We start from the raw sequence: 24,351 nt of genomic DNA on the forward strand, positions 1-24,351 counted from the left end.
TTACCAAAGTAACTAATTAATTCACTCCTTTAATTATTTCAGTTCAAGTCTGCGTGGACTTGTCCATCCTAGGGGGGAGAAATGTGTTTGTAACACACTTGAAAACCCAAGAAGAAATGAGAAAGCTGTAGTTATAACCTATTCCCCTTGACCTGCTAACAAATTTAACACGTTAGCTCTCACATCTAACAAACCTTTCATACCCCTAGTGTGAAGACTTTTTAGGAACAAATGTGCCCTATTTCCATAGTTTTTAAGTTGGAAAAAAATTACTTTAGGCTAAATCAAAATAGGAAACTTACTCCAACAGAAGTAAATAAGAAAATAGGAAATAGGAAACTTGTCTCCACACATTTACTAGCACCAAGATAACAAATGGTGTGAGTTAGTGCAGGAGTGAGATCTTTTGGTGGCAGTTTGAGTGTATAGTCGCCCTTTGTTAAATCAGGAGTGTGTGTAGACCAGGCCTCGGGCAGACATCTTTGCATGGGTTATACTTCAGTCATCCTTGGAAGGGTTTTTCCCCCACAATCACAAGGGGTTCAAACTTAGTTTATAAACAAAAGCTGAGATTCTAGAGTAGAGTTCTGCAGAAAGAGGCAGATTTTATGGTGACAAAATTAATGGGGCACTGACTACAAAGAAAAAAGTGAGAAAACAAAACTAGATTTAAAGAAACATCTGGGACACGTTTAATGAAAGAGATAAATGTCAGTTGTGTGACATTTATTTTGTTCTTTCTCCTTTCAGAACATTTGTTCTTTGGTACATGTTGAAGCACAACCAGCTCTGCCTTCTACAGTACTATTTGCTCAACCAGTTCTACAGCAACAGGGAACAATCTCTGCCAAGATTAATCACGGAGGAAGGGGGAAGCCTATTAACTAGACAAAGGTTATATTCTAGTTGAAACAAATCCAAAACTGTATTTTCAAAAAACTGTAAAAAGTTACTTTCAAATAATCAAAGCATCCAACCAAAACAAATGGAGGTTTCAAAGTGCCAAGAGCAGCAGATGAATGAGCTAATGGGCGTGTTCAGAGTATGATTACAGAAATGTACTTTGACTTATTCAGGAATACAGATCCTGACCGAGGCCAGGAAGTGGTGACATGGGCACAGTCTTGCACTGGGTAAACCGGTTGGGGTTTTTGGATGGAGGAGAGTCTAGAATGTTGTTAGACTCTCTCTCTCTCTTTCTGTTCTTGTAGCTGCAAAATTATTGCAGTAAAAACTGGAGTCCTTTTCATTAGTACGTTTCAATAGCCAGAAGCTTTTTAGGAGGCACAAAAAGTAGGATTAATGCAGTTACAGACAAGCCTGCCAATTGTCACAAGAAGCCCCAACACCTCACCCCACTTCTCAGTGACGATTGAAAAGAGCAGAGACCTCATTCTAGAGCTCATGAGACTTACCTTTTACAAGTCATATTATAGTGGAGTTACCACTACAAGATGAAACAGTCCCCACATTTGTAAAACAAATTTACATCAAACTAACTGAGCCAAGTATTCTAGACTATTTAAATGTATGTGTTTGGTTAATCACTATTTAGCACAATTTTGAATTTAATAGGTCACCTATTGACTAACCACAATGAGTGTGTTCGTGGTGCATAGAGGAACCCAATTAACATTTTCAGAAGAAATTATTCCAGCCAAGACCCAGTTCCAGCTGCTGATGAGGAGAGCAAAATGCAACGCAGTTGGCAGGGGACCAAAAGTGGTCTGAAGTTGTATTCTGTGATCCTGCAGATTGCTGCACCACACAAAGGGCTCCCTGTCCCCTATGCCAGTCACAGGGAGTTTGGCAACGATGACAAGAGCTGTCATTCTGGCTCCATGCCACCTGTTGATCTGTCCACTTTGGGATCACCCTTGTGACAATAGTCTGGTGCACGGTAGCTGTAACACAGGGGTGGGTAAACTGTGGGCTGCAGGCCCGTCAGGGCTTTGGATCTGGCCCATAAGATTGCCAGCCCCGTGGCGCAGCGGGGCTAAGGCAGGCTCCCTGCCTGCCCTGGCCCCATGCCGCTGCTAGAAGCGGCTGGCACCATGTCCCTGTGGCCCCTGGGTGGGGGGGGGAGAGGGCTTTGCGCACTGCCCTTGCTTGCAGCCACCGCCCCACGCAACTCCTATTGGCCAGGAACGGGGAACCGCAGCCAATGGGAGCTTTGGGGGAGGTACCCAAAGGCGAGGACAGCACGCAGAGCCCTCTGCGCCACCCCTTCCCCAGGGGCTGCAGGGACGTGGTGCCGGCCACTTCCGGGAACAAACCCCTCCTGAACCCCAAGCCCTTGCCCTGAGCCCCCAACCCCGTGGCCTGAGCCCCCTGCCACACCCCACACCCCTCCTGCACCTCAACCCCCTGCCTTGAGCCCCCTCCCACACTCCCTGTATCCCAACCCCTGCCCTGAGCCCCCTCCCGCACTCTGCACCCGCTCTTGCACCCCAAACCCCTGCCCTGAGCCCCCTCCTGCACTCCACACCTCCTCCTGCACCCCAACTCCCTCCTGCACCCTAACCCTTTGTCCTGAGCCCCTTCCTGCACACTGCACCTTCTTCCACCCCTCATCCCCCTGCCCCAGGCCTACATTCATGACCCTGCATGCAATTTCCCCACCCAGATGGGTCCTCGGGCCAAAAAGTTTGCCCACCCCTGCTCTAACACAAGGAATAATCTGGGCCCTGAAGTCTGGAAGTGGTATCAGTGAAACTGAGCACTTGATTATATGATGATGCTGGGAAAGTTCTGAAGTGTATCAGCATAGGTGCTTACCATTACTGGAGCTAACATCTGTACAAATTGAGTTTCTGAACAGACTAAGGTTATTGGGATTAATGATTTTGTTTTTAACATTTTACAATATACTTTGGATCTAACCTTTGGACTTTTTTTGGGCTAAAATAAATATTTAATGTGTTGTTTATACAACAGAAGAATTGTTTTGGTGGTGCTTTATAGTCTACATGCCAGGTCACCACTACCCAGATAAGCTGATAGTCTAAACTGTGTTTTAGTGTATTCACAAAACAAGGAAATATGATCTGGAAATATGATATTACTTATTTGTAAGTAATGCCATTCTGTCATTGTGAGAAATGTATTATTCCTTACAGGCAATCTCATAAATATTCATGGAATGTATGGTAAGGAAATGTTCCTCTGGAAAATGCATATCTTGCATGCAGGAAAACTCAGTTTATAATCATTATTATTACAAATTTATAGAGCATCATAGCAAATTTTAAATGGATCCTTTACTATTATCAGATAGCTTTGAAAATCCCACCTGTTCTATAGGGTGTATTCCATTGCATAACACTGAATTCCTGTAACATAAAACACTCTCTTCATGCTATTCAGGTGGAATTTTTAAGACTCCAGATCTGTAAATAATGGTACCCCACATCTTTAAAGGACAGAGACAGAAACCGACATCTCTCCCTGCCTCTCTGAGCAAAGGGGATGTGGCCTCTGTATGGAAGTTCAGTGCCCTCAGTATGTGGGGAATAAAACCTAGTTAATGAAGTGCCTGAATTTCCAGAGCACACAATGGGTAGAAAGCTCAGATAAAGATACGGTAATGGAAGAGGGACGTAATGGGAGACAAAAAAAGTGACCTACACAAAGTTATGAACAACTTTCATAGAGGATTTTTATTAGACCATTTAATTCTGTCCATTCCTTCAACATCAAGAAAAATGTGGGTGTGGCACTTTTTCAGCCACTTCCAATTAACAAAAAGACTTTGTAATAGTTGTGATATAAGTTTCCAAAGTAGGACTTCTAAGCATTTTCTTATGATACATTCAGATAATACAGCTGTTATTTTTTAAAAAAATCACTGGTATCAAAATGCAGATCTGATTGGAAAGATACAGATGAACAGAGATTTTAAAGCTTTATAATTTCAGCTGTTCACACTGTACTATTTTTCAGCTGGCACTTAGTAATATAAACTGTTGATTGCAGGCATAAAGACTTAAGAGCTACCTGAATGTATAGTGCTGAATCCTTCAAACTTCATTTCTAATCAAGTAATCATTCCAGCCTAATGACTTGCCTGATTCAATTTGCTGCGCAGAATTTGATACATTTTATTTTATAAGCAGTAGTGTAAAATCAGAATGATGGCTGGTTAGCGGAAGGCAGCAACCACTGTGGAGTTTACTACTTTTGGCTAGCCAAGGAGTCAAATGACTTGGTGCTGCCTTGGGCTTCTGCCATGAAAGCCTCTATTTCTTCCACAGTACGTGGGACACACGTTAATAGCTCCATTCCATTGGCCGCCACTGCAATGTCATCCTCAATTCGGACCTGTTACAGAGAACACACAGTTACCAGTACATTCTAGTGTGTTGTGAGAGAGACACTAGTAAGCAATGGCAGTTGGAGTGTAAAGTGCACATTCAACCCAGCTTGGTGTAGATGAACAAGGCTTTGTGAGCACCAGAACTTCCCACTGCTAGGAGAGAGGCACACAAGTCCATTAGGGTGAAAATTGCCCCTTTGCAGGTGCCCATGCTAGTCTCTCAGGTTCACTTAAACTCAGCAGGCAAAGCAACCATGACAGAGGAAGTGTATCTGCACTTGGTGTGCCAGAAGCCAGCTAGGGTGGCCTGTGGGAGGGACGAGGAAGAGACCTATGTATCCAAGAAACCCAAACCCTCAGGCACAGGGGGCAGCAAGGGAACCAGGCAAATCCTTTCCCTGGATCTTCTGGCACTTCTCCAGCACACAACCCATTTACTCTAACTATGCTGGGGACAGATTTGTCCCTGAGTACGGTGCCATTCAAATGTTGACCCATTTGTATCCAGAGCAGCCATGTTGCTGTGCTGGGTCTAGTTGTCTTTTTCACTTTATATCACATTGTCGTCTTTTTTTTTTTAAATGTATAATTAGCTCCACAATGAATTATCTACAATAAATTACACGTACCTGACACTGTTACTAACAAACCACTGAACTTTGAGCTGACAAAGTCTTACAGTGGCTTTTAGTCCACCATTACTTTTAAAAAAACACTATCATTTAAGTGTTAAGGTTGAGTAAGAAAGTAACAGGGTTTTCTTCTTCGCATTTCCAGCTCTTGTTCTGCTAAAATGAACAGCGTGTACCGTTTTCTATGCAGCTTTAATTTCCCATATCTCTTTTTACCAGGAAATATGCCTACCCAGTCATTCCTGTTATCTTATCAGAAAAATGCTAGTAAGTCACTAAGCTGCAATAAAAGCAATTTTAGTAAGGTGTCAATCCAAGAGAACACAAACCATGGTGACTCCCACCTTACAGTGGCTTTAATTGTTTCTGACCTCTTGACATTTTAAACTAAAAATAAAGCTGGTTAACATTTGTACTTCTGCTTGCAAAATAATCCATTTGTTCAAACAAAATGAGTCATCTAGACTTATTAAATTGTTTAATGATGTCTTTGCCACATTACTTGATACCATGTAAAAAAAAAGTGCATTATAAAGCAGAATTAAATAAACTGTTGAGTTCACACATTTGATTTCCAGCTATAAAGTCAAAGGCTGTGAATCTCCTTTTTACTCTGTATTTTCTGAAAAGCATGCATCTGAAACTGCAGAAGGGATGACATGGCATGAGCAAGTGCATGCATCTGAGAGAGATTTTTATTTTATTGTTCTTGAACTGATCAGTGGATCAGAATAAAAAAACGCAAGCAAAAGAACCCTAAACATTGCCATGTCATCTGTGAAGAACTGGCTGGTCAAAGAGACTAGGACTGGGTGATGGTAAGACTAGGAACCAGCGACGGAAATGGGAGGGGGGGACTTGAAGCCAGTTGCTGGGGGTGGGAAGGGTGGACCTGGGACCGACTGAACACAGAGACTTGGACAAAGAGTTAGGGTGAGCGGAGGAGAGACTGAGCTAGGATGAGGTGCCAGGGAGGATGACTAGGTCTGGAGCCAGTAGTGGGAGAGGGCAAGAAAGAAGGGATGGGGAGAGAGAGATTGCATGAGGAGCCAGAAGGGAGAGACAAGGACTGGCTGGGCAAGGAGACTGGGACTGGGTAGGCAATGAGAATGAGATAGGGACAACAAGGACAGGTTTGAAGGGACAGGACAGAACAGGTCAAGCTTGCCTTTTTTGAGGGGGAGGGAGAGAAAACAGACTGAAGAGTCTGTACATTAGAGAACGCTCCCCTCCAGAATCTGGAATAGAATCCAAGATTCCTGGGTCTCACCATTCCTCTGCTGTCTGCAAATATCAGTGAAATCTACTGGCAAAATGTGTGTTTCATCCCACTCTAGTGATGGTTCACACAGAGGATGACAACCTGCAACTACAATCAGTTACTTTATTGGCTCAAGTGGCAGAGGTCTGAGTGGTAGATCTAAAGGCTGTAACACTACTGATGGGGGCTGAGGGGTTGGATAAGGGGTAGAGGGTCTCGGAGGGGCAGTCAGGGTTTCAATATGCTGCTACAGAATGGAATTTGGTTTTTTTAGTTTTCTTTTTTAAAAACCTAGGAAATTATACACATACACACACACTCTATGTTGAGGACATTTAGACTACAAAATCAAACACTCAAAGATTAGTTGCTTGTGCAACCTTAATTCAGCTTCCTTGTCACATGTACAGTAAATTGCAGGTGACTGGCTTTTAGCTACAAGTCTAGCTTTTGGATACATTGTACAACATATCCTCTAGGCATCTTTGGGTTTTTATACCCAAAATGACTTGTTTCAGAAATATTTCTGGAGAGGCAAAGTGACCAGTAATGTAGGCATTGTCCTTCAAACACCACTCTCCTATCAAGTGTGGAGGTATGGCCTATTTAGATAGATAAGATTGTACAACTGTGTATCTTCAGCAGCAGACCTTCACAGGGTTGACTCAATGGACCAAATCCTTCCCGCAGCAGCAGTCTCATGGGTAAATCCAAGGACAGGATGTGAGTTAAATAGTTTTCATCAGCTAAATATGTAACTAGCCTAATACACTGTTTTCCAGACTCATTAATATAGTGAGGTGCTCTGGGCTGGATGTCCTGTGTGTTGTCTGCCAAGTGAAGGGTGCTGTCGCACACATCTAGTTCTTTTGGCTATGATATGTTAAAGCTTTGAGGGTCTAAAAACACAGTTGTGACTCACATACACAGTTAAACAGTACAGATTAACGTTATGTCAGACCCCAGACATGGTTAGAAAAATCACATACGGGATACAGCTGCTGGGAGTCCCGCCTGCGAAACCATGGAAACATATGGCCCATAAAAGCTACTATGCATATTAAAATTAGCATAAACACTGCAGTCCGATTAAAGGAATTGAGTGTCTGCCTTGAGGAGTCTGAGGTGGCACTCTGGAGAAGTCGATGGACAGAGGTAAAGGGAGGGATTCTGATGCCTTCCACTGACACACATCAGCATACTTGTTATTTTTAAGGTTACAAGTTTATCACACAAGAAATGTGTATGTTTACACCAAATGGCAAAGGAGCACTGAACAGTCTGCCATAGTTATTATTTCTCATAGCTCTATTTCTTACAGTCTAGTATAAAATCCTACCTGCCGAAAATCCAAAGATTAAAACTGCCACATTACTACAGAGTGACACCTCCTCATGATCTCAGTCTGACCAGTCCCCCGTTCCTACACACACAGCACATTCTCATTTCAGCCCCATTTGCTATCAATGGTCCAGTCAGGGTTTATAGACAGTTAATAAATGAGTAGCTATTTGAATAAATGGTTAGTCAATTATTAGAGTCCATCACAGACACCGGTTGTTTAGAATGGTTTAGAGAAAACTGTACATTTCATCATTGCTAACAACTTTTCTATGCAAAACCTTTATAAACATGTTTTTGGGACACTATTAAACTTGTATGACGTGCAATATTAAGAAGCAGACAGGCATATTTGTGATTATAATGAATCGCTTTTCAATCGGTACGAGTAATCTGTTTCATTCTGTAACATCCATCTACCACAAACACAGGAAGTGAGCTCAGCCTTATGTAAATTAAAAATAAGTATAATAACTACACCTCTACCCCGATATAATGCGACCTGATATAACACAAATTTGGATACAACGTGGTAAAGCAGCGCTCTGGGGGGCGGGGCTGTGCGCTCCGGCAGATCAGCGCGTCAGTGTGTCTGGCTTCAACACTCTGCTCTGAGTGGCATGTTAAGGGTGCTTGGCCAGGGCTGAGGGGTTGGATAAGGGGTAGAGGGTCTCGGAGGGGCAGTCAGGGGACAGGGGGGTTGGATGGTTCTGGGAGCGGGGTGGTCAGGGGCGTTGGATAGGGCGTGGGAGTCCTGGGGAGCCTGTCAGGGGATGGGGGTGTGGCTAGGGGCGGGGCTGTCAGGGGACAGGGAGCAGGGGGTTGGGTAGGGGGTGGGGTCCTGGGGGTGATTAGGGATGGGGGGGTCTCTTGACAGGGTGGTCAGGGGACAAGGAGCAGGGGGGCTTAGATAGGGGATGGAGTCTTGGGAGTCTCTGGAGGGGTTTGTCAGGAAACAAGGAGCTGGGGGGGTTGGATGGGTCAGGCATTCTGAGGGGTCAGTCGGGGGCAGGAAGTGACTATTAATAACGGAAATGCTCGAGGCCAAAGCAAGTTTGATATAACGCGGTTTCACCTATAACGCGGTAAGATTTTTTTGGCTCCCGAGGACTGCGTTATATCGGGGTAGAGGTGTACTACATTGCTCTCTGAACCAAATAAAAAAGCAATTAAATGACACAATATAGGTGCAAAAAGGAAATTTTTCTGCCTTTTAATTGCACTTAATGTTTATTTCTGAATTAAACACCAACATTTTGAAAAAAAATACCATAACCTTAGCACATTTTCAAGATCATGGAATATGGTAAAGCCATTTACTTTTAAATGAGAACAATTTGTAAATCTAAGCAGGAAATCAATTTAAAAATCCATTTAAAATTCAGTTGTGATTCAGTGTTTTTACAGACAGACACACAGAGTTTACACATGTTGATTTGGTCGCTACCTCAATGAACAACTAATGCTATGGGGCAATATGAAGCCTGAGCAGAGACTGAACATAATAGGTCAAAATCAGCCTAAATCAGTAATCAGCTTATGATGAATGGAAATGTCAAACCCCAATACATATGAAAGATAAGCTCAGAGGGTACTGTTTAGAGCTAGGGTAGTCAGCTTTCCACTTTCCCTTGGGGGAACCAGTCACTTTTCCTGTGCAATAAATAAGACCACAAGGGACTTTCTAAACTGGACAATCATTTGTATTATGGAAGCACCTAGAGGACTCAGATGAGACGGATGCCATGTTGTATTATACAGTGTACAAATATATGATAAGACACAGTCCTTCCCCCACATAGCTTACAATCTAAATAGACAAGACGAAGGATGTGAGAAAGAAAAATCATCTTAATTTTACAGGTGGAGAACTAAGGTACAAAGAGATAAAGTGACTTTCCTAAGATCACACTGGAAGTCTGTGACAGAATGAGGAACTGAACCCAGGTTTCCTGAGTCCCAGTCTAGTATTTTACACTCAAGACCATCCTTACTCTCCAAACTGGCACAATTCATAATGTATACTTTAACTTCTTGACTACCTCCAGGAAAATAATGATGCAAAGAAATCCATTTTTGACCCCAAATCACATTTTTAAGTCTGAGCACATTAGTTGCACCCATAAAGTGTGCACAAACCTGTCACACATATGGGTCATTTGGACACTTATGTATAGGACTTGCATATTTGCACAAGTTTTGCAGGTGCAGTTTAAGCACCCACATTGGAGCTCTGTGTTGTCTCTTCTTTCTTACTTTCTCCTGGAGCTTTACTTGGATTCTGCTTCCTCTTTCTGGCCAACTGTAAGCATGAGTGGTTAGAATGAAGGCCATAAGCCTTCTGTGACGTTACACTCTATATGATTTTATAAAAATATGCTAATGAGTGTGAATATAATTAATTGGAATATGCTTCATGCAAAAGGTCTCTTGTAAGGTATCATTACAAAGCTTATGATCTACTGAGTGTAGTCATCCTATTTGTATAAATGTATCACTCTTGTATCTGAAACTAGAAATATAACTCTGAGGTACTATTGTAGTTATATGAAGTGTGGACCATTAATGGTGGTTTGGAATCTTACTGGCTCCCATTAACCAGGACAATTGACTGTAGATTGCTCTGTGAACGCCACTAGCCATACCTTCAGCCCCCAACTAAAACCTCTCCAATGCATCATCAAGGATCTACAACCTATCCTGAAGGACGACCCATCACTCTCACAGATCTTGGGAGACAAGCCAATCCTTGCTTACAGACAGCCCCCCAACCTGAAGCAAATACTCACCAGCAACCACACACCACACAACAGAACCACTAACCCAGGAACCTATCCTTGCAACAAAGCCCGTTGCCAACTCTGTCCACATATCTATTCAGGGGACACCATCATAGGGCCTAATCACATCAGCCACACTATCAGAGGCTCGTTCACTGCGCATCTACCAATGTGATATATGCCATCATGTGCCAGCAATGCCCCTCTGCCATGTACATTGGTCAAACTGGACAGTCTCTACGTAAAAGAATAAATGGACACAAATCAGACGTCAAGAACCAAAAACCAGTCGGAGAACACTTCAATCTCTCCGGTCACTCGATTACAGGACCTGAGGGTGGCTATCCTTCAACAAAAAAACTTCAAAAACAGACTCCAACAAGAGACTGCTGAATTGGAATTAATTTGCAAACTGGATACAATTAACTTAGGCTTGAATAGAGACTGGGAATGGATGAGTCATTACACAAAGTAAAACTATTTCCCCATGTTATTTCTCCCCCCCACTGTTCCTCAGATGTTCTTGTTAACTGCTGGAAATAGCCTACCTTGCTTGTCACCATGAAAGGTTTTCCTCCTTCCCTCCCTCCTCCGCCGCTGCTGGTGATGGCTCATCTTAAGTGATCACTCTCCATACAGCGTGTATGATAAAACCCATTGTTTCATGTTCTCTGTGTGTGTATATAAATCTCCCCACTGTATATTCCACCAAATGCATCCGATGAAGTGAGCTGTAGCTCACGAAAGCTTATGCTCAAATAAATTTGTTAATCTCTAAGGTGCCACAAGTGCTCCTTTTCTTTTTGCGAATACAGACTAACATGGCTGCTACTCTGAAATCTGTTTTACTTGCAAGTCTTCCTGCGTACCTGTGGGCTAGCAAATGGGTCATGAAGTCTTACACTGACATGTGATGTCACCTAAACTGGAATCCATCTTTAACCTGGTGCTTTTCTATTGAGAAGGAGAGGTGGGAACCCAGAGGGACAAAAGATTCCTGCCTTATGCAAAAGATATATAAGTGGGTGGAACAGAACAAATGGGGTGCCCATCATGAGAAATCTCCTAGCTACCATCTGAGCTGGAACAAGGGCTGTACTAGGGGAAAGGATTGTGCCCAGACTAGGAAGGTGTCCAGTCTGTGAAAGAAACTTATTGAAACATCTCAGAGAGTGAGATTTTATCTGTATTCAGTTTTATTACTGTACTAGGCTTAGACTTGCGTGTTTTATTTTATTTTGCTTGTTAATTCACTTTGTTCTGTCTGTTATTACTTGGAACCACTTAAATCCTACTTTCTGTATTTAATAAAATCACTTTTTACTTATTAACCCAGAGTATGTATTAATACCTGGCGGAGCAAACTGTGTTATACAGGGCAAACAATTTATGAGTTTACCCTGTATAAGCTTTATATAGGGTAAAATGGATTTATTTGAGGTTTGGACCCCATTGGGAGTTCGGCATCTGAGTGTTAAAGACAGGAACACTTCTTAAGTTGCTTTCAGTTAGTCTGCAGCTTTGGGGCACCTGGTTCAGACCCTGGGTCTGTGTTGGAGCAGACTGGTATTTCTGGCTCAACAAGACAGGGTGCTGGAGTCTTGGGAAAGTAGGGGCAGAAATAGACTTGGCACATCAGTTGGCAACCCCAAGGGGGTTTCTGTGATCCAACCCGTCACACTTCCTCTCCAATTCTTTCTGTTCTCAACAGTGAAAAGACTAACGAAGGCTGTTTCTCTACTGACTGGGATGGGCAGGGATGAGAGGGAGGTTGTTCCTGCTTTTCTGTGCTCCACCATGCTGCCTGGGAGACAGGAATTCTCTGTGGTGGGTCCTCTCCTATGGAAATTGCTCCTGCCAGAAATATGTCTGAACCTTCAACTAACCACATTTAGAGCATGATGAAACGTGTGAGAGCTGTTCAACAGTTTCGCTACCTAAAATCTCCCACAGAAAACAGTGCTGCGTGCTGAATATTTCTGAAAGTCTGGCCACTTATTTACTTGCTCACTGCACATTCTGGAATCTCCTGTCTCTTACTGGCTAAATTATGCTTTGCAGCATTAAATTAGGAAATTTGCTTCCTTTTTTGGGATAGTTTTTTTGTTATTAAATGTAAGCCTTGTAAAGTAAAGCCAGACATTATAGTGATGAGCCGCATACATTATCATCCATTATTGGTATTGCAGACAACTTTCTGAGATCTTTTTAGTTTGTAGAGGATAATTCTCCAGAAATGTATTTGGAAGAGGTATTAACTCAGCCTGTATAAATGGAAATAAACTAGAATGCAGCTACTAAGAACTAAGTAACATTCATTGGAGAGTATCTTTCATCTACCAGGAATCATGTTAAGAGCTAGAATTAGAAGGATGATCAAGTTTATTTTTATTGTATTACTTTTAAGCTTTGCTGTAAAATTTAGATGTATTTCAGTTTTAGAAACTTATTTCAATTTTTTTTTCTAAAACAGAATTAAATGACACCTGCTGACTGTGTTTGTGTTGTTATTTTAAATAAGTAGTGAGGATTGGAAACTGAGGTTGGTGCTCAAACCTTTCCTGTGCACCAATCCCCTTGGCAAATTCAGAGGCCCAATCCAGTTCTTCTTAGATGGAAAAAGCAGTCATCATTAAGGGAGATAAAGCAAAAATTAGGGAAGGGATTGGATTTTGGGTGCTCATAGAACCCCCTGGAGGGAAACATTTACAGTTCAGCACATGAAGAGTGAGTTAGTTGGGCAACAACTTAGAAATGCTGGGCTCATGGATACAAGCAGAAAATGTGTGCACATTGGACTGTTCTACTCCAAACAGACAATGGGAGTACATGTATCCCCCCACATGGTTTGTCTTGCAGAGTTAAAACGCAAGCAAACATGTGTTCCTCCTTTGGGGTGTTTGCACCAATAGAGTGAATAATGGGGGTTTTGGTTGAATATTTCCAAGATAAGAGAGCCAAGATTAAATCCACTTACTAAATGGTTCCCAAAGTCTGTTCTTGGGATAAGTAACAAAAACCCAACCTACTTTTATGGTGGTGTTTAACTGGGAAAGGGCATCTACAGTGTCCCTTTAAAACAGGTTTAAGGGTCAAATACAGTATGACCTGTTCAAAGTTAGAAAGCGCACAGTTAAACATGACACACTCCTTTCATTCATCAGGATCATCACTGGCTGGCAAGTATTGATAAAAGAAATAACAAGATAACATCCCAAACTACCGTAGAGCATTACACATCAGAGGGTAAAGTCCCACATCATGTGATAAGATTATATACTTTGGATATAGTACTTTTAAAGCCAGCTGTATAGTAGATTGGATGACTCAGAGGATCAGTAATGGAATATAGAACCTTTTGTTTCTAGGTTGGTGGTTCAAAGCCAGCTCAGATCAACAGTGGTGAAGCTATTACTAGCAGACGATTGTTCAGTGGATTATGATAAATTAGTTGGTGATAGCAATACAGACAATTCCTAAATCACCACTACAAACTATTGTCCTTGCTGAGAGTCTCAGTAGATAAGCCACGGAGTGAATGGGTGCACAGGCTGAACTAAAAGCCTCTCCACCAGTTAAGGGATATACTGACAAGGCAACATGGGGAAGCTTCAATTCCTACTGCCTGAGTTGTATCTGGACTGTGGAAGAACATAGGACTTACAGACTTCAGGTCAATCTGACCCCTTTCAAAAATGCTAATTTTGCTAAAGGGAAACCCATATGAAGGCATCTAACTGGTTAAACGATGAATTTAGTGACATGAGAAGTATCACAGACAGCATGGCTGAAATGAGGCCCTCTGCTTATTCACATACATACCAGACACTAGAATGTAAATGATAATTTGGGGTCAGTAGGGTGCAAGATTCATATCGCATAGCCTCTATTCTGAGACAGCCATCTTTCCCCATGCACAATCTGCCAGGTAGGCCTTGCAATGTGGAGCCTAAGCAGCCAAGATCAACCTTACATGCTCATGAAAACCCTGAATTTCCCTGTCTAGAACCTCACCGGTCTTGGTGCACAGGTTTCATATCATGACAACTATAATCCTGCTCAAAGGGTTTTTTCAGTTCTTTACTAATGCCACGTTGGATTAAGGAACATAAGGCTTTCCTTCCACAGCACTTCTTTGTGTTGCTAGCTTGAGCAGAAACTAAATTAGCTATATGAACCTTAGTATCTTGTTTCATAATGTACAAGTTCTTTGCCTCACCCTGTAGACATGCCACCTATTTAACATGCAGCCTGTTAATGATGGAGGAGAGTACTTCTATCAGTGAAGAAAATGGGCCTCCAGTTAATCTGAGGTGAACGAGTTGAAGAATTAATTTAGAAAGCATGCAGTTGGTCTGCTGGACTCAACTGACAAAATGCCCTCTACAGAAATAGTTTCCTTCATAATGTATTACATTTTCTAAAACAAATTTCTTCTTGCACATGCATGAAAAGACAAAGTAGAAAATCTGCCTGAACCATTATCTAACCCAGTAAAGTTACTCACCCCACCAAATCTTCGAAAACGCTGTAGGACTTCATTATTGATGAAACAAGACTGTAAAGGATCATTGAGTGCTTGGTCCAACAGGCGGTCAATAAAGTAAATGCCTGGTTCCACAGTCAGCACCATGCCTTCCTTAAGAACTCGGGCAGTTCTCAAACTTTTGAGGCCTGGCAGATCGATGCGGTCAACTCCCTAGGAAAGAAGCATTTGTTTTAAATGACAGAAGAATAAATCCACAGTTAGCCTTTTATTATAACTCTTCTGTGTTGAGTCCTCTAAGGACATATGAAAGCCCAGAAAGGCTAGAAATGGAGTTGGAAGCAGAGGACTGAAATAACACTCTCTATCTTAACTTTCATATCCATCTGCATTTCAATCAAATAGATTCACAGCTTTAAATTCAAGTGTGTAAACGAAGCTTTTTTACACTGTGTAAATGATGGCTCACTATGTACTTGGTATTGAACTCCCACCTTGTTTACCCCTTTAGAAAAACAAAATCTATTTGTATTATTTCTTCCCCCTGCACCCTTTCTAAAGCATTTCCAATACAACATTTTAAAATGAGTTACAAATCTTGAAACACAGGCCCATTTTATTGCTGAAGGAATTGAATTATGGAGCATGGGACAATTCTCTAAGGATATGCAAATCAATATCCTTATTGAATGTTATTAAAATGTGCATTTATGACTGTGATTCAAAAGCAGTGAGTCTACAACAGTTCTCATCTTGAGTGACTCACAACTGCAGTCCACTTGGAACTAGATTTTTTCAGATTCAGACTTTCAGGCAACATAGTGCTGACTGATTTTACTGAAAACATAGCCAAAGCGATCAAGTTCTGACAAGTAAAACACTCTCTTCTTTCCAAGAGCTGGTGAAGTACAATGATATATGAAGATATAGTTAGCCAAGAAATTAGAAACATTGCAGAGACTGGTTGAGGATATTAATAATCTTCTCCAAAATGTGCCAGGTATTGCAACACCTGAATAAAAATAAATCCCACTCCCTTGGCTTCAGTGGAAATACTTACAGATGCTTAACTTTACATATGTAAGTGCTAGCAGGGTTGTGGCAATATGGTCCATATACTGGTCATCAAAGTATTTTGCTGCTGAGACTATGTTGAAGTCACAAAGGATTTTGAAAAAAGAAAAGGAGGACTCGTGGCACCCTGGAGACTAACAAATTTATTAGAGTATAAGCTTTCGTGGGCTACAGCCCACTTCATCGGATGCATAGAATGGAACATATAGTAAGATCTATCGATATAGATATATCGATATAGATATATACACATATACACACACACACAGATAAGTTGGAAGTTACCATACAAACTGCGAGAGGCTAATTAGTCAAGATGAGCTATTATAAGCAGGAGAAAAAAAACTTTTGTAGTGATAATCAAGATGGCCCATTTAGACAGTTGACAAGAAGGTGTGAGGATACTTAACTTAAGGAAATAGATTCAATATGTGTAATGACCCAGCCACTCCCAGTTTCTATTCAAACCCAAGTTAAGTATCTAGTAGGCATATTAATTCAAGCTCAGCAGTTTCTCATTGGAGTCTGTTTTTGAAGCTTTTCTGTTGCAAAATTGCCACCCCTAAATCTTTTACTGCCAGAGAGGTTGAAGTGTTTTCCTACAGGTTTTTCAATGTTATGATTCTTGATATCAGATGTGTGTCCATTTATTCTTTTGCATAGAAACTGTCCAGTTTGGCCAACGTACATGGCAGAGGGGCATTGCTGGCACATGATGGCATATTTCACATTGGTAGATGTGCAGGTGAACGAGGCCCTATGGCATGGCTAATGTGATTAGGTCCATGATGGTGTCACTTGAATAAATATGTGGATAGAGTTGGCGTCGGGCTTTGTTGCAAGGATATGTTCCTGGGTTAGTGTTTTTGGTGTGTGGTTGCTGGTGAGTATTTGCTTCAGGTTGGGGGGCTGTCTGTAAGCGAAGACTGGTCTGTCTCCCAAGATCTGTGAGAGTGAGGGATCATTTTTCAGAATAGGTTATAAATCTTTGATGATGCGCTGGAGAGGTTTTAGCTGGGGGCTGAAGGTGACAGCTAGTGGCGTTCTATTGTTTTCTTTGTTGGGCCTGTCCTGTAGTAGGTGACTTCTGGGTACTCTTCTGACTCCGTCAATCTGTTTTTTCACTTCAGCAAGTGGGTATTGTAGTTTTAAGAATGCTTGATAGAATAGAGACTGGGAGTGGCTGGGTCATTACACATGTTGAATCTATTTCCTTAACTTAAGTATCCTCATAGCTTCTTGTCAACTGTCTAAATGGGCCATCTTGATTATCACTATAAAGTTTTTTTCTCCTGCTGATAATAGCTCATCTTAACTAATTAACCTCTCACAGTTTGTATGGTAACTTCCAACTTATCTGTATAAATACACACACACCTATCTATCTATCTATCTGTTCCATTCTATGCATCTGATGAAGTGGGCTGTAGCCCACCAAAGCTTATGCTCTAATAAATTTGTTAGTCTCTTAGGTGCCACAAGTACTCCTGTTCTTTTTGTGGATAGGGACTAACACTGCTGCTACTCTGAAACTTGATAAACCTAGTCTCGTTTGTTTGCTTTGGTGGGTTTTGATCAGGATTTTATGATTATTATTCACCAGGTTTAACCTAAAACAGGGCAAGCTCAGATGTGATCACGTTGCTGAGCTATGACTGGGAAACAATCACTATTAAGCAAAGCATTTAGAAATTGTATACGTCTTAAATACTGAAATGATCAATATGTTAGTTATTTAAGATCTATTTATAACTGAACAGAGATGGAGCATCTTTCTTTCACTGCTGTCCCGTGAGCTGTGTCATCTTGGTCTCATTCTGTAATGTTTAAAGCCAAGTAAATAAGGGCATCCAGTTTTGTGGATTAATCTCTTTCATGAGCTGTAATGAATTAGATTAGTAGCAGGGCCTTTTGGAGTTTTTTCAAATATATGTAAGATGCTTTATACAAACTTCCCCTGAACCAACAAACCATATTTGACTTTTAAGCCTCTATCTCCCCAATTTTGTTTTTAAATTTTTTTGTAAATCATTTCAAGCCATTTGCTAGATAAATTGATACATGATAAAAATAACCAAGATGCCAAAACACTCTGAAGACATCATTGACACTGATTTTGTATTTATTACTATCCACTTAACACAAATGAGATGAGAGACATTTTCGTATAAAAAAAAAGTATTGGTGTTCACAGTTAAGATCTCAAAGTTCAGCGTTTAGACCATTATCTGTCCTACTTGCAGTCGGATACTGCTTTTAATACTTCCTCCCAAGAGACGACAAATGTTTGCTATCAATATGCATGGAGTAATTTGCAACTGCTCTGGTGGCAATCTGCTGTTTCTGACAGCAAAGTATTTTTGTTCTAAGTTCCAAACCCAGGTTCTTTGGATTTTAGAAGTGCTGGGGACGTGGTTATGGGGTAAGGCTAAATTTGTGCACCAAAATGTCACAGGAGACAATCTCCAGCAGAGAGTAAAGACTGGGAAGATCAGATTTTTAAAGTTACAAATCAGGAAACCTGTTGCTGGGGTTGAAGTGGGGGAGTTAAAGGCACTCTTTTGGTGGGGGTCAGCAAAGTGTGAAATAGAGGGTGTGGCAATGTGTGAAAGAAAAAGGAAATAAGGCCAGTTCCTCCCTCTTCCTCTCTCAACTCAAGAGCACTTTCCTTTTCCCATGTGTAAGGCAGAGCTATTTAGTAGGCCTGGCGCATGGGGAAGGAAAAAAGGGCAGGGTGTCAATATGTGACAGGCTAGGGTGGAAGATCTCTCTCTCTCTCTGGGTACAGTCAGGGTATGTCTACATTACAACTGGAAGTGTGATTGCAGCTGGGTAAACATGCCCACACAAGCTAGCAACATGGTAAGTACCCTGGGTTTCAGGTGCGCTTGTACAACCCAGGCCACCATATCTTCACTGATATTTTTAGCCACATTTAGCACAGATATGCCTACCTAAACTGCAATCCCCAGCAATTGTATTGTAGACATACCCTTATCATGCTTACCACTCTGATATTTGAGTGCCTTATGTGGTACCTGGTTTTTTAGACATACTAGCACTCATCTCACTGGTTATCAAATTCACCAGCTCAGGTGGCTGGTAGCTTCTTTGTTTGTGTCTACATTGCAATTAAAAAACTGCAGCTGGCCCATGCTTGTGGGGCTCAGGCTGAGGGACTGTTTAATTGCGGTGTAGACGTTAAGGCATGGACTGAAGCCTGAGCTCTGGGACCCTCCCACCTCACAGGGTCTTATAGCCCAGCTCCAGCCCGAGATCTACACCACAATTAAACAGACCCTTAGCCCAACCCCGGTTTTTAATTGCAGTGTAGACATATCCTTTAAGGGCAGAGTCTGCTCAGGCTATTTACAAAAATTGGGTTAAAGCAACTGTTTTCTGTAAAGCTGGCAGGGTCCCTGGGACAGGCCTGAAAATAGGAACGCTGCTGTTTCCAGGGCCACCCTGCTAAAGATCATACTGTATTGGGTGCATAACCTGGTGGGCAAAATATGTCCCGTTGACCCCAGAATCCTCTGTTAGATTTTCTCCCTTTTATAACTGAAGTTTCCATACAGCATGCTCACCCAAATAACTAACACCTTGAATCAAGCATTGAATACTTCCTATAGCATTGCTGCTTGTTGAGAGCTGAAATGGAGGATCAAAATGAGAGTTCTGCATCACTAGACTTTATTATTTGTATTGCAGTAATGCCTAGGAGCCCCAGGCACGGACCAAGACCCTATTGTGCTAGGCGCTGTACAAACACCAAAAAGGCAATCCCTGCCCCAAAAAGAAACGTAGAACAACGGTACAGTAAACATCTTAGCACCCATGCATCTAAAAAGGTACATTCAGTGGTATTTTGGGAAGCCTTGCTTTTGAAGAACTGTTTATCTTATTGTACACTGAAGCAACAAACAGTATTCAAAACCATATTCTAGCACTGTGATTTTATTTTGAAGTTCTATTTGCATTTGAAAATTGGTTCACGCCCACAGTAAGCACAGATGTATGACACTGTCATTTGCAACAGTTTTCCTGCCAAGAACATTGGATTCCAATTAATGGTTCATGTAAGGTAACAAAAAACAGCAAATCTAGGCAACAAGCACTGTCAAGGGAACAACAGAATCATTATGTAAACTGAGTATGCTACTATGTGATCAAAATAAAAGTTCAAATTAAGGTAAGTTGGCAGTAATATGAAATGCAGATTTCTTTTGGAATAAAAAGGAAATTAGGAGGTGAAAAAATAGAAATCATAGAATATCAGAGTTGGAAGGGACCTCAGGAGATCATCTAGTCCAACCCCCTGCTCAAAGCAGGCACAATCCTCAATTTTTTTTTGCCCCAGATCTTTAAATGGCCCCCTCAAGGATTGAACTCACAACCCTGGGTTTAGCAGGCCAATGCTCAAACCACCGAGCTATCCCTGAGTCTCTCCTAGTAAAAGGATCCAATTAAAACTAAAGGGCTGCAATGTCCCTGCTGTGCCTCAGTACATGGACATCTTGCCATCATCAGGAGTTGAGAAGAATAAAAATAACACAGTATCTTATATCTATAAGTACTTTTTCCACTGGGGGATCCAAAGTGTTTTATTAACTTAAGGTCCAGTCCTGGTAACATTACCAGATGTAAGGCTTACTATGTAATGAGAGTAGTCCCAGCGAGGTTAGTGTCCCCAGTCCTTGGGTCCTCTTGAGTTGTGCTTGGCACAGGACCTAAGAGAGAGCCGCAGGCCTCTGCTAGCTGTATCAGCTGCTAATGGCTCCCCAGGGATATCAGCCAGGGATTGCCTGAGTGTAGAGATGCTCTGGTCACATTCTTCCACAACCCTCACAGAGAATCCATATCAGCCTGATTAGGACAGCTCAAAGTGGCTGTAGCAGGGATCAAGATCTGGTCCAATATGACTACTCGTAGTTGTAAACTCTGAGCAGTATTCACAGGGCTAGGCTCTTAAACAGTTTCAAACTATACATTGGTACTTTTTCTTACTAAGTTGCCATGGGATCTTTAGCTAGCACAAGTTGATGGGATCTCAGTTTTAGATCACATCCAGTGCACAGCAGTCATGACAATGTTATCTAATTAAAAATCAATTATTTAAATATCATACTATATTATACTATATCTATATTAAAAATAAGAGTTAGGTTCTACCAGTCACCCCTTGTGCACACCTACGTTTAATGAGCTCATTTATGGTAGAAAAAACAGAGTCCTGAATGGTGAACAATGAAATAAAACCTTGAATTTCATATAATTTGTCTCTTGGTCCCTTCTCCCTAAATTCTTGGTTCTCTTGCTCAGTGAATTAAGAAAACTTCAGTTACCATTCTGTCTGGGTTTTTATCGACAGCCCTAGCAGACTCCAGCCAGCAAAAGAAGCTGCTAGTCAACTGAGTTTGAAACTCACAACAGGTTAGATGAGTTCCTGCTTTAAGCACCATATACTTCTCCTGGTATTTAGGAGTCACAGTTTCCTTTTCTGTAGGATAATCTAATTACAGTACTTGTCAGAGCTTTTGGGACACAACTAAAAGTTAACACTGGGGCAACAGAGACCACAATGTAATCTGGCTATTTTAAAAGTTTTTCTTCTTTTCATAGGCACCAAGCTTTGCACCAAGTTTAAACTGCACTCTAAACTTTCCCTGCAATGACTGGAAGAGAATCAGAAAGCAGAATTATCTGTCATTTATTACAAGTAGCACTGCTTGTTTGGAGTCAGGTACAATGGGATTTTAATCTACTCCTGTAACTTGGTTCTGATCTTAACTTCCCATGTCATTTTTGCTTCCCCATTCTCAGATGTCACCAGGTTCCCCTGCTGTCATTATGAAAGTACTGAAAGATACTGAATGTTTTTACTATTTCAACAGATTTAATACAACTCAGGAACGAGAGTACATGGCAGATATTGAATGGTAAAATCACCATGTTGGCAGCTACAATATAATCGGAAAGTATAGGAGAACATTAATACTCAGTGTTTTAATACTCAAATGACTTTTTTTTTGTTACAGACAGAGAACATATGTAGGATATTCTGGGCTTTTTCTTTTGAGGCCTTTTGTCATTAATATTGATAGGAATCGCCTTTGCAAAAACCCAAAGGCACAAAACTGGAACACACCCCATAGTAATACTTTTTACATCTTATTTTCTGTATATAGTTTAAAAGATAACTATATCATCACAATCTTTTACATAAAAGTCACAATCTGAACATGCAGTAAATTGTTCCGAATACACCCACCAATATGTATGTTAGTCCTTGTTTAAAAACAGAGATGGACTGGCACAACAAAATTCAGATCTAAACCCCACATGTAAAGATTTTTGGACCGAGTATTAATTAAATTTTTATTTAATTTAACACAAAATAAAATCAGTTTCCTAATATTCAAATGAAGGGATAAAGACCCTGAGAAGTCAAAGTTTCATAACTCGTTAGGTAAGGGGCTGCATTGTATCATGAACTGAGCTTTTTTCCTGTTCTGCTTATATTAAAAACCATTTTTCTACTACAACCTGTAAATCCAAAAACTTTAGACTAAACCTTCACAGAAAAGGCCTTTGGGACTTGATAGAGAATGATAATTTTTCTCCACACCTGTAGAATTACAAAGCCATGATATAATGCTCTATTAAGGTGGCTTTAAAAGTCTTATAGAAAGGATCCTATTCTGTACTAAACATCATGATTTTTTTCAGGCTAATTTCTGTAGAAGCTGTTTGGTTTCATCCTTATTGAAGTCTATAAGATTTTTCCTTATGGGAAGCCTTTGCAAATGTTCTTCTTGGCAATACTTTTCCTGCTCATTGCCAAGGTGGCCCATATGGCAGTATATTGCTGAAAAGGGGCTGAATTAAAATGAAAAGATAAAGAAAGAGAAGCAAGTACCTCCTTATCTTCACTCCAGATACACAATTTATTACAGTGATAAGGATGAACTCAGAACTAACCCTACACAAATGATTGTCAAAGGGGAATCATCTTCAAATGAGTGAGCTGCTAGTGGCGTTCTACATGGATCACTTCTTGGCCCTATGCTATTTTAACATTTTTATTACTGATATAAAGTTTGCCCATGACACAAAAATTGTGGGAGCGGTAAATAATGAAGAGGACAGGTACCTGGTACAGAACAATCTGTATCATTTGGTAAGCAGGGTGCAAGCACACAATATGTGTTTTAATATGGCTAATTGTAAATGTATACATTGAGGAACAAGGAATATAGGCAATTAAAACCAGAGATGTTTAAAATAAAGATAAACTCTACAACTTTTTTTTTTTATAGCTTGAGATGTCCAAGTGACAGCTATTAACCCAATTTAAATTAACTGATTTGTTATTACAGAAAGCCTTAAAAAATACTTAATATTTTACAGAGCCTTGCAGTCAATTAATATAACATGAAATTGAAACATCTGAAGAATCAAGAGACAAGGAATTTGGATTTAAAAGAAAATTTCAACCTTCTTCCAATTTAAAATGTTTAACATTTTTCAATTGAACAGGCACAAATCCTCATTTATATCCCATAAAGAATTTACTCAGAAAACAAATGAAAGTTTGTGGGAAAACTGTATCCATGATTAAATGCTATGGTTGACGCCAAATCTAATGGAGATTTCATACTTTGAAGTTAGCTTTTTCTGACTAAGGGTCAGATTTTCTGAAGTACTTAGCGTATACCACTGGGCCCAGATTTTCAAGCCTGCTCCACTCCCATTTAGGGACCTAAATGAAGCAGCCAGATTTTCAAAAGTGTTCAGGATCCAGCAGCTCCCATCAAGTAGTATGCTATTTAGGGTAATGTTTTCCATGAGAGTGGCTCACTGCAGAGAACTTCTGAAAATCAGGGCACTTATTTAGGTCCCTAAATGGGAGCTGTTGGGTGTTAAATTCTTTTGAAAATCTGGCCATAAATTTAGTTTGTATACCACCACCATTGTTTGCCAAAACTAAAAGCTTTTACAAAGCAACAAAAGAAAGATAATAGATATATTCTGAATAAAACAACATTATTTTTATAGGATATTTGCACACATTTTGCAGTGTTGCTGTCAAAGGGCAAGGAAGTGCTCACTGAAGGCTGCATGTGAAAGCTGCTTACTGGAAAAAAAAAATATTACTGCCAATTTTGCAAAAACCTGGCTGCTAATGAATAACTAATCTAAGCTAACAATGTCTGGAATCAGTTTTTTGGAACACAGCATACTTTGTGATGGATAGAAATTAGGAAATGAAAATCTTACTGTGTTATTCCAAACTTAGCTGCTTATACTTGAAAAATAATTGAATAATAAGCACTTGGAAAGTTTTTTTTTTAAAATAATTTTAATGCTTTCAAAAATTCTCTCAGCCAAAAGCAAGTAACTTGCTTCTTCGCTAATTAGAAAATAGGGCAGGATACAGCAAGCTTGTGCACAGCGTGTAA

The 24,351-nt window shown here is 40.7% G+C and overlaps 1 protein-coding gene across 2 annotated transcripts in view; it reads right to left on the reverse strand.

Annotated features, from left to right (window-relative positions):
• Positions 1 to 3,633: 3,633 nt before the first annotated feature.
• Positions 3,634 to 24,351, reverse strand: part of PEPD (peptidase D) — a 220,915-nt gene continuing 200,197 nt past the window's right edge. For both annotated transcript variants that reach the window (XM_038368850.2, XM_043494753.1), the window contains 2 exons: positions 14,837 to 15,028; positions 3,634 to 4,320 (listed from right to left, as the gene is read on the reverse strand). In XM_038368850.2, coding sequence (XP_038224778.1) covers positions 4,174 to 4,320; positions 14,837 to 15,028 — 339 coding nt within the window. In that variant the 3' untranslated portion in view covers positions 3,634 to 4,173. The remainder of the gene's footprint in view (positions 4,321 to 14,836; positions 15,029 to 24,351) is intronic.

This window comes from Dermochelys coriacea, chromosome 12 (assembly GCF_009764565.3).
Source record: "Dermochelys coriacea isolate rDerCor1 chromosome 12, rDerCor1.pri.v4, whole genome shotgun sequence".
Taxonomy (NCBI): domain Eukaryota; kingdom Metazoa; phylum Chordata; order Testudines; family Dermochelyidae; genus Dermochelys; species Dermochelys coriacea.